The sequence below is a fragment of the Priapulus caudatus genome, unplaced genomic scaffold, assembly GCF_000485595.1.
Source record: "Priapulus caudatus unplaced genomic scaffold, Priapulus_caudatus-5.0.1 Scaffold71, whole genome shotgun sequence".
Classification (NCBI taxonomy): Eukaryota; Metazoa; Priapulida; class Priapulimorpha; order Priapulimorphida; family Priapulidae; genus Priapulus; species Priapulus caudatus.
The window spans coordinates 617,304-628,068 of NW_014577132.1; the positions used below are offsets into that span (position 1 = coordinate 617,304).

The window sequence follows — 10,765 nt, forward strand, 5'->3', positions numbered from 1 at the left end:
ACACAAACTGGCAACTGGCAAGTCGTGGTAGATCTTTGGTTTCTCTGCTGTTTTCGGTAAGCCTGTGCGCAAAGTAAACATATATTTTATAGTTTTACATCATTGTTGTGATACACATTGGAGGAATATGTATACCATTGTATGATACGTTTACATATTTTCATCGAAATTTGTTCCAGAACAGAAAACGCGTTCTCCTTGCAAAGACTTGGCAGGAATTTACGCTGTATACATGTATCGAATGTACGAGTGATCCTCGATGTATGAGTACCCACTACCCTGTGACATGTCAATGATGGTTATCGAACTGTCGTTGGCTGTTGATTCAGGTAAGCCTAAGGCTATGTATCCATGCAGGTAATCCAGAGAGACCGGGTACAAGATGGCGTTGCGCAAAAGATGCGTTGTTCCCCGACCGCCGAGAGCGGTTAAGCCGCGCACTTCCGCGGGACTGGGCGCACGCGACCGCAGGGTGTTGTATGTAGCATCTCGCGCTGCCCGCTATACGAATTCGCGCGCCGAAGGAGGGCGGGCGCGCGAATCCGTATAGCGGGAAGCGTAACATCGCGCAGTTTTCGTCAGACGTACACCGCTTGACTACGGCGGCCTTGGGGCGGAGGGGCAGCAGGGGCCAGTATACGTAGGATTAGCTACGTGTAAACACTGGCACGGTCACGCCAGCACGTGCTCGCACGACGTGTCGTCGCCACGGGCAGCGCGGGGTCAGGAGGTTGGTAAAAACATGCCACGTACGCAGCCAGGGGCGCCGCGGCGGCGGCGGTTTTGGAGATAGCATCTAGACCGCGCCAGCCCACGTGGAGCACCGTACGCGTCTTCGTTAAAACCTGTGTGATAGACGGGACGCTATATTCGGCAGTAGCCCACATCATCGCGTAGCGGCGAATGAGCGAGCGCGTGGTCGCTGAGTGACAGCATTTCTTAGGGTTTCTTGTAGGAGCTACTACGCATTACCCGTGAGGCGCGCCACCCCCAAAAATGTCTAGGGGCCGTTTGGAGATGGCCTCTAGCTGTCGATCGCGAAATTTCGGTTGGATTCTGCCCCATTTTTGCGCAGTTTGTTTTCAGACCCCTGTCTAACATATCTATCTAAGTGGACAAAAAGGGGGCGGCGTATTTGCTGTGGGGGCCCGTCTTCGCCGCGCGCTGTGCGCTGCGCGCAATAACGGGGGCCGCATGTTTGTCTAGTGACTCAGAGTGGTGATCATTGATGTTATTACTATTAGTCACGTAGGCCTATTATCTTTCTGCTAGAGCTTGAATTTGAGAAATCTGATGTCAGTAGGTGAAAATTGTTTGGAGCATATAATTATACCATAGTACTAGTACGGTAGGCCTAGTAGTATTATGCCAAATATTATTATTATTAATATTATGTATATAGCCACACGCCGCGCAAGTCTTTGCCATCCAGCCACACGCGTACGTGTGTCTATAGGGACTCCAATGTGGAGCGAATACAACCACACCAATTTAAATTATTAGCAATGATGCGTCAAATGTACATTTAAATTTTCATTAGTGAATAGTGTCTGTTTTTACTCAGAATGTGGGAAATATTTACCAGTAAATGTCTTGCGATCTTGTTCAGATGCTGAAGATTTAAGACTTATGTATTTATCTGTTTCAATTCAAACGTCCAAATTACGAGTGCAGTGCAGTGTCTCTGTCCCATACGCGACTCTTTCCGGATTCCGTAGCCGGTGTATACGCATGGTTACATTGGTACGTGCATGCATGTCCTGTACTTGTACGTGTATATGTGTGTACAATGTACTCCGCCTCCATCCAGCTACTTGTGTTTGCGCGCAATATGAATATTTGTAATGACACACGCGTGTGGCTGCAGTTATCTGAAGGTTAATTCATCACTGCCATGGGTGCGACTTGACTTGTTTTCATAAAAGTTCATTGTTTATGTCGGCTAATGTTGATTAGTCATAAATTGAACAATACTCACGAGCATATATCAAACTTCTAACACACTTTCACTATTCTTTCCAGTCGCATAACAGGAAGGAAAGCAGATTTTCTAGCTGCCGAGGAATGCCCAATACGTCTAGTGATGCTTGACGTTGAGATGGCGCCGACACCGGCAGGTACAACCTGCGAAAATGGAAAGGCCCCTAATCCTGAGCGCCGGGATTCTCGTCAGGAGAGTTCCCGCGCCGAAACTCTGCTCATCCTGGATGCGTTCCTCAGACGTTCGCTCAGCAGCAATGACACGTCTCCCCTGCGCTGTTTCTACGAGAACGACTTCCCAACAATCGCGGAATTTGTCGGCAACGAGAAAGCTAAATCCGCACCAGCCACTACACTGTCTGAAGCAGGACAGGATAAAAATGGAGTTAGTGCAGCTGAGATTTCTAACGGAACCGCGCCGACGAAACGAAGTACTTCTCCCGTGAAAAGACGCGACATAGCCGCTCAAATGCGCCGCACTGCCATTCGGCCACGCAGCTACTCGGAGGCCGTGCGCTGCCTGGCGCCACCTACCGGTAAGCGTTGTCAGAGTCTCGACTCGAAGCTGCCGTACAGCGTGAACGTGGCTGCCGACTCCCCGTCAAAGTCGAGCAAGAAGTGGCCTCTCACGGCGTTGTTCCAGCAGATACGGTTCGGAAGGAAGCTGCGTAAGATGGAATCTCGCGAGAAGAACGCGCTGAAGAAGAGCCGCAGCCTCCCGTCCGCACCTGGTGCCGTTTTGCTGTCAGGTATGCACACCCTCGGGACAACTCTTTGGGGAACGGCAATGGGCATCTTATCTGAAGCATAGGCTCATTGTACGTTGAAGCATTGACATATACAGTATATGTCATATATACAGTACTGTAGTGTATATGAAATGCATGCATAATATAACACGTGCGAGTGTGTTATATCGTGTGGGTGCAGTGAGCTATCAGTTACTGTAGAGGGAAAGTTACATCCATATTGTTGAAATAGACTACATGTACAGTAACATTTAAAATAACTCCAAGTAACTCCACAATTCACAATAACCAATAACGCACTCCATTCAATAACCAATAATCTCCAATAACTCACAGTACAGGTAACTTATCCAATGCACTGTCCCTAAGTTATACAGTAGGTAGGTTCAGTTCCATGACTCCCACCTCTCTGGAAATGACTGTCATTACATAGTTATATCCAGGTGCATACCTGTATGTTCCGATTTGTACGTATTTCCTACTTGCTGCTTCCATGTTCATTACCGAGCTAGTTGTACATTCCACACTTGTTCACTCTAATGAATCCACCCTATCTGTGCATGCAGTCACGTGTATGTGCCCAATACCCTACTGGTTGATACCTGGCCGTGTTTGCATGTGTGCCTGCAAGTGACGTGCTATATTTCATCTTGCACAGATGCATCAGATGCAAGCATGGGGAATGGAGCAAAAGGTGGCATGGCCCAGCACGCACGCATGGTGCCAAGCAGCATGGCAATGGGGGAGGAGGTGGCACAGGGCACCCCCACACATAAAGGATTATCGGACACCTCTCCGTCGACTAGCATCAGTGATGAAGAAGCTGAGACCAATGCTTCAAATGTAATAGTTTCATGCGTTTCTTTTTGTCAAATTGTTGTGTTATTATAAATATAGCAATAAATTGGGAAAAGTGCCAAAAGACCAGCACCTGCTGTTAGGGATAACACATTACGTAAATAAGCTGTAGTGTCAGTTCAGGCTTGTTTTTCTATAATTCCACTGATTTCATCGTCTGATATAGTCCGATGGCCCTTGTAAAATGTGGCTAGCATCTGTCCATATGTTTGCATGTCAACTATGTAAGCAGATATCTGACTGGCTTTATCCACACTATTTCTTTTGAAATATACAGCGTAAGAAGAAGAGTATGCTGAGTCGTCTGAAGTCCTCATTTTCGCTGGGCATGCGTGATAGCAATCTCAGTAAGTCTGCACCTGATGAGAAAGGCAAGCGCAAGTTTTCATTCTACTCCTTCACTAGCAAGGCAAAGAAATCGTATCAGAAGGAGGAGGAAGAAGAGGAACGGGCGGCGGTGAAAGAGAGTGAGTTATTATTCTTGACGATGATTTGGATCACTAATTCGGGATATAAATCTACACAGGTCAGCCATACCAGATTATAATATAGAAGCCATACTAGGTATCTGGCTATCATATAATGCATATGTCTTACCTGAAATAGATCAAATGTGATCATATACCAATACTAAGAGTGAAACAACCAATCAGATAGTTGGTGAAATCATAACTTGAATGTTTATCTATAGAGCGACGATTGGCACCAGCTCTCCCAGAGACTGGTGGAGCTGCTCCATCTGTAATACCTGATGTAGAATCTGATGACGAGCTGGTGGTTGCAGATGGCAGCAGCAGGCGTGCTTCTGATCACGTAGATCGCACATCGGAGAGTGCGCGCAGTTGTGGGTGTCCTATTTCTAAATCCTTAGTGTGACTTGTTTTGCACGCTGAACTTCACTTTTAATTTCATGATATAACGGGCTTTACAATGATGTTGGGTTATTGTTGAATTAATGTTTTTTTAATACATTCATCGAGAACTCATTGTCTAGAAATCCGACAAATCTCACCGATGTCACGTATTCGGTTCGACAATTTCTATCACATCGCCTGCACATGTTACATAATAAATGTAAAAATTTGTTTTACAGCCACCCCTGCCAGCAACGACAGATTGGCACCGCCTGGCACGCCGACAAGACCGGCTGGTTTTAAAGATGTTCTTGAGCGGGTAGATAGCACAAAGGGCCTGGATTGCATCTTGCTGGATGACGATGGCCTGGATCCATCTATCAGACGTGAACGGAGAGTATCGATGTCGTCATTGTCTGCTGTGGACCCCGATCGGCTGGTAACCATTAGTTGTCTCTCGTCCACAGCAACCCGTACCTCCTCCTTAAGCACTCGAAAGCTTGCCTTGCTTCTACAACCAGTTAGCTGGCCGAACCAACTGGGGCACTCATGTGGTGGTAGTTTGAACTCTGCTGCAGTACAGTGCCATGTACAAAGGAGCTTGCACTGCAATTGTGTCGTGTAATGGTGGGAGAGTTGGTGTTAAAGTTCTCGTGTGCAACGCAATGTGTTAATATCAAGCCAATCGACCGTCAGCTGATAATAAAGCTTCAGCGATATACAGTAGGAGGAGGCTACATGTTTGTAGAGATTGTAGCACAGCTCTGTTTGCTGCTTATATTGCTTCACATATAGTTTCTGTTTTTGAATATAAGTGACCCGAATTGAATCTCCATTCGTATAAGTTGAATTTCAATATGTTAAAGGCAATTGTTCTTGAAGAAGGTACTCTAATGCCCCATATGTAATAGGTGACATTTTTTCTGTTCTAGGTTGGTAGTCCGACCCCATCCGAGCCAATAGCAGTTCCTTCATCACTGCATCCACCACGAGTGTTCACTCAGAAGGTGTCACCAGTTTACGCGGACAGTTACCCATTCTATGAACAGACGCCAGAGGAGAAATGTGAGATTGCTGCCAAAATAGCAGCAAAGCTGGAACAACTATGCATGCGGCAGGTGTGATGTACTTCCCATATACATACTATCAAGAGCGTATAAAGAAGCTTCTTTATACGCTCTTGATAATATATATATATATATATATATATATATATTTCTCGATCTGTTTGTATCCATGTCTGTCCATCTTTGTATTAATTCATCAGTCAATTAAGCAGATAATCAGCTGGTTGATTGGCCAACTGGTCAAGCGATTACTCGGTTAGTCTGTCTGGTAGTCTCTTGAACTGTATATGTGTTTGTGTGTCTGTCTGTCCGTCCGTCCATCCGTCCGTCCGTCTCTCCGCGTGTCTGTGTGCACATATCTATCTCCTCTATGTACGTAACATATCTGTTTATAGCGTAACTTATAGCTATAACGTTGTGATAACTTGGCTTAGATAAAATTACCCATACATCATTTGTAAATTTCTTTTTTTACTCAAAGATACGAAACGAAAATAGGCGCTTATGTATTGTTTAAAGGAACAAATGGAGTTGTCTACCCTAAAACTGTCTTCATTGTGTTACGTCATCAAGTAGTCAATCTGTATCTCTTTGACAATGTTTAGTTGCACTCACAACTGTGCATTCACAATCAGTACCCAGCATTCAGTGTACTCCAGATACAAGATGCTGATTCTTAATTTGAACTCCTTTCCCCATATTGCAACATTAAATAATCAAAATATGTATTTTCACAAATGTTTACTTGCATTTATGATTGTTCTTTTATAAGGGGAGATCTGGTTGTGTGTGTAGGGGGGGGGGGGTTACCTACTTCTCTTGGCTGAAAACCTTTTGCAGGAATGCAGATATATAATGGAAATAGATAGGAAGTGATACGCTTTACGGACTTTTGCACTTAAAACGATTTTTCGGAAATACATGACTTTCGTAACTTGATGGATAATAGTGTGATGGGCATTGACATTTCTATGTCGAGGTTGACGTGGTGAACTGAATAACAGGTGTGGTTGTTCATATTACGTTGCTTCATGTGATAGTGTGTGACTACATTTTTTCAATCCAGGAGACCCATGGGGCGATGTCACCGCGATCTAGCCGAGAAATGGACATGTACCAGCGCATTATGGAGCAGCTGAAGTCCAACACGATGTCAACACAAGACACGCGGGAGACTCGCAGCGACAGTTTCCGTGACTGTAAGTTAACTGAGCTATTTCTTAGCACTCGGCCTCCTACGTAATATGCGGTAAGAGTCTGATAACAAGCACTTCTTTGAAGCAGCTGTGCGCGAGCAATTTTCCGAGACGCCCGTGTGCGTTTCCGTGTGTGCGTGTATGCATCTATGCATATGCCTGCGTGTGTTTGCTCACGCTGGGATGTGGGTCGATGTGCACTGCCTCTGTTGTAATTCAGGAGACTGTAAAATCAAGTAATAAATGTTCTTGTATTGTGTATATTATATTGATAATTAAATACCTAATGTGCATAAATTACAACAGTTATGTTGCATTATTTTGCAATACTGCACCATTGCATAATTTCAAACAGTTATCAAGTTCAATTTATTTATTTAGAGCTAGACAAGTTTAAAAAAGAGTTTATGTTTATATGCATGCATGCATGTGCGTGTGTGCGTGCGTGCGTGCGTGCGTGCATCTGCATGTTTGCATATATGTGACCAAAGAAATAGTATAATCAGATCTGTTCACCTTTCAGGTGGGGGGACGGATGGACCTAGTTCATTAGAAAAAGAAATATGTGACCAAATTAACTTGAATATAGAAGCCGTGTCCACTGATAGACTATCGGTAAGGCATATACTGTTCATCTCAAGTTATTCTTGTTCTGTATATGTTTTATTATGGTGAATATTTATTGGGGGATGCAAGGTAGGGCTAATGTCATTTAGCTTCTTTGTTTTGTTCTTTATATTAACTTTAATTCCTAATTCTTCAATTATCAATACAAAATTCTATTCCTATTATATATTTTCTATTGTTTATTCACCACTCGTATTTATGTGTGTGCATTCATGTGTGCGCTTGTGTAGTATAATCAATAAATAATAAGTTTAATGATTAAAAACGTTGATGTATCAATTTAAATACAATCAATCCTCTGGATTTTTTTTTCAACAGAAAGTCATTCAACCTCGTGCAATCTTAGATCTGATTAGCAACGATTCATATGTCCAGTTCTCCCAGACAGCAGATGATCAGGTAGGCTTGTACATGGTATCGCAGACACAGCGAATGTATTCTTCTACTTCTAGTTACCCTCATTGATGTCCTTGCCTTTGCCTGCTCTTCCCTTCCTGCTCTGTACGTATTTATAATTAACTTTCTTTTACCTCTTTCTCATATGCTATCTATCTGGCTCTATAACTGTTCCCCACTCTGCCTTCTATTCATAAGTTATAAAAAAGGAGTTTGACTTGAGGAAAAAATGAATTCCCAGCCAAAATTTTAGATACTTTCATTTATAATTAGAAGACACTGTTATTGCATTCATGATCTTAGGAATATTTATTTAGTTAAAATCTATATGGCAGGCTTTGCATTATCAGACCTAGTTACACGACTGCATAGCTATACCCGTGGCATGTAGATCTTATTCTCAGACTGTCCTCTCCCTAAAACATTCAGTGTGTATTTTATAGTATATTATTGTTTTTTAGTCAAGGTATACTACGTTATATTGAAGAACCTGTTCAATGACTCCTGTGTCTGTTACTTCCAGGCCATGGATAGTAGACATCAGGACCGACTGACACAGCTGGCGCTAGTGTTCGGTCTCACCAAACTCGCCCTGCTTGCTGTAGGAATCGGTTCGACAGCAGCCAAGCAGATGAAGTCATACTTTACACAGTACATACAGGACAAGTTTGCCGAAATCGTAGTGGGCCCCGAAGGTTGGGTAAGTGTGCGTCGTTTAGTGTGATGCTAGTCAATAAATTAACACTCACATGAAGGATTCACAACAGGGCATTGAGTCTTTTATTGTTAACATACTCTTGTTACTCTTTCTGCTTTTTTAGCTCATCTGACATAGTCAGATGCAGCTTGTAGAATCGCATGAGCGTGCGTGCGTGCGTCCGTCTGTCCGTCAACAGTTGGGCACAAATCTAAACGGCTCGACGTACGGTCACGATATTCGGGACGTGGGGGGGGGTAATCCGAAAACGAGTTGGGATGTCGAAGCTGGGGGTCAAAAGTCAAAGGTCAAGAGGTGTAAAAGAAGGGGGGGAAATGCAGAATTGCGGCACAAATCTAAACGGCTCGACTAGGCTCGTGATAAGTCGTGATTATAGCATCATGGTAGAAAAGCATACTGCTGCGCGAAATTGGAAGTCACAGTCAAGGTCAATGGGGCACAGGGGCAGATTTTAACATTTTCTGAGGACAATGCGGTCTGACGGGAGCGATTGCAAAAACTTTTTTGTTTCACGCGGTGACCTAGCGCATTTTATGGCTTTATTGAAAGGAGCCATTGAAATGTACTTCTGCTACATGCATAGAGTAATGTGTCGGGATTAACCTTTTGACCTCGCAGAGGAGGGTTAAACATTGGATTTGTTTGGCGGCCTACTGGTTAGAAAGAATGTTGTGACTGCCGGTTGCGTAGGTAGAATGCTACTACATGCCTGATGTAATGAGGCTACAATTTCAGCAAGTGCAATTTCAAAAGCCTAATTTAGGTGAAGAAGGCTTTATGATCCTTAAATCATATAATTTCTATGGCATTCTGCTACTGTCAGTGCGTTACATGTAACTTAGATTATGCTCACTCGCAGTGCACGCTGGTGTGGATAGTATCGGTGTCTTTTTTGCCTGCGTTAATTAGTACAGGTGGCCAGCTCTTCTATTTCAGGCTGTAGGCTTGCCGTAGCAGTACATGGATGAGTGGCTTCACAATTTGTCCATTCTGCAAATAGTTGTGCCTATACTACGTAGCGATGGGTGCTTCCATCTTTAACTCTTAAGAACATTCAAAGCGTACGTGCATCTCGTGGCAACTTCATAAACTGTCCCGCAACGAAGCATTTCTTCGAGAAGGTGTCCTGATCACCAATCCAGTGTCGAAATAAGGGCTATCCGTTTGTTCCGCTACTCTGTCCATATTCCACGGAGAGACCAAGTAGATCTCTCTCCGTAGCTTGTCGCGCGCGACAAGCAAGCTTTTAGCAGCAATTTTTCATCTAATTTTCCTACCGTCGCTGGCCGGCATGGTCTGGGAACCCGAGTACATAGTATAAACATTTATGTCAAAGTTATATAACAAGTGCCGCCATAGCCGACAGCGCTCATCTAACGTCTACTGGGTGACTCTGTGGTGCGAGTGTGGGCATTCTAGTAAACGCTGTTAGTCCCAAATGGTTCACATACCACGCCGAGAACAGTGGAATGCACAAGGATGTATCAGAGAGCTCTCAAAAGAAGTTCGTTGGATCGTATGAAAGTTGCCACGAGATGGCGGGTACGTTAAGTGTCTTGTAGATTAAAGAGTGGCAAGCTCCCATCATACGTGCGTAGCAACACCACTATTGCAAGACACGAATAGCGTAAGCATCATCCAATTTACTACGCAAGGGCCTACGGCTGCGGCAATAGAGAGCTGAGCGCACCTGTAGCCAAATTAAGGCAAAAACTCCACAGGTACACAACACAATGGCACTGCAGGTTAGCCACTTGGCAGTGCATAACGTTACATGTATACATACTACACATACAAATGGCCATATAATTCATACGATTCTAAAGGAGCATTAAACATTCTTTAACAACATTTAGGCTTTCGAGACCATTTCACTTGTGATCATTGTAGCCCTCATACATCCAGCATGTTATACGATTCTACTAGCAAACGCCGGCAGTCAAATTCTTTCTAACAGACAGTCACAAATCCAAGGTTTAACGCTCTCTTGAGGGTCCAAAAGTGTGTATCTGACACTTACTCTTCGCATTGTCACGGCTAGAAAGTAGATTTCATGTCCTTTTCACATGTCATAAAAATGTTAGGTCACGCTGACAAAAAAGTTTCCCAATTGCTCCGCAGACATCCTGTTTCCTCAGAAAAATGTCTATCAAATCCAAGTTTCTGCCTACTGCCTGTCCCATTTGACCTGTTGACTGTGCCAATTTTCGGCAGCAGTGATGCTTTCCTACCATGATGCGATACCCACTATCACGAGCCCTAGTCGAGTTCGTTTAGATTTGGCCGCAATTCTGCATTCCCTGCTCCCTATACGCTTAGT

General features: G+C 44.0%; 1 protein-coding gene across 1 annotated transcript in view; it reads left to right on the forward strand.

Annotated features, from left to right (window-relative positions):
• The window catches only part of LOC106821402, a 16,519-nt gene continuing 5,754 nt past the window's right edge, over positions 1-10,765 (forward strand). The window contains exons 1-12 of the mRNA XM_014826170.1: positions 1-56; positions 180-329; positions 2,023-2,729; positions 3,388-3,572; positions 3,865-4,054; positions 4,279-4,431; positions 4,681-4,880; positions 5,374-5,559; positions 6,575-6,707; positions 7,228-7,319; positions 7,650-7,730; positions 8,251-8,427. Coding sequence (XP_014681656.1) covers positions 2,084-2,729; positions 3,388-3,572; positions 3,865-4,054; positions 4,279-4,431; positions 4,681-4,880; positions 5,374-5,559; positions 6,575-6,707; positions 7,228-7,319; positions 7,650-7,730; positions 8,251-8,427 — 2,043 coding nt within the window. The 5' untranslated portion in view covers positions 1-56; positions 180-329; positions 2,023-2,083. The remainder of the gene's footprint in view (positions 57-179; positions 330-2,022; positions 2,730-3,387; positions 3,573-3,864; positions 4,055-4,278; positions 4,432-4,680; positions 4,881-5,373; positions 5,560-6,574; positions 6,708-7,227; positions 7,320-7,649; positions 7,731-8,250; positions 8,428-10,765) is intronic.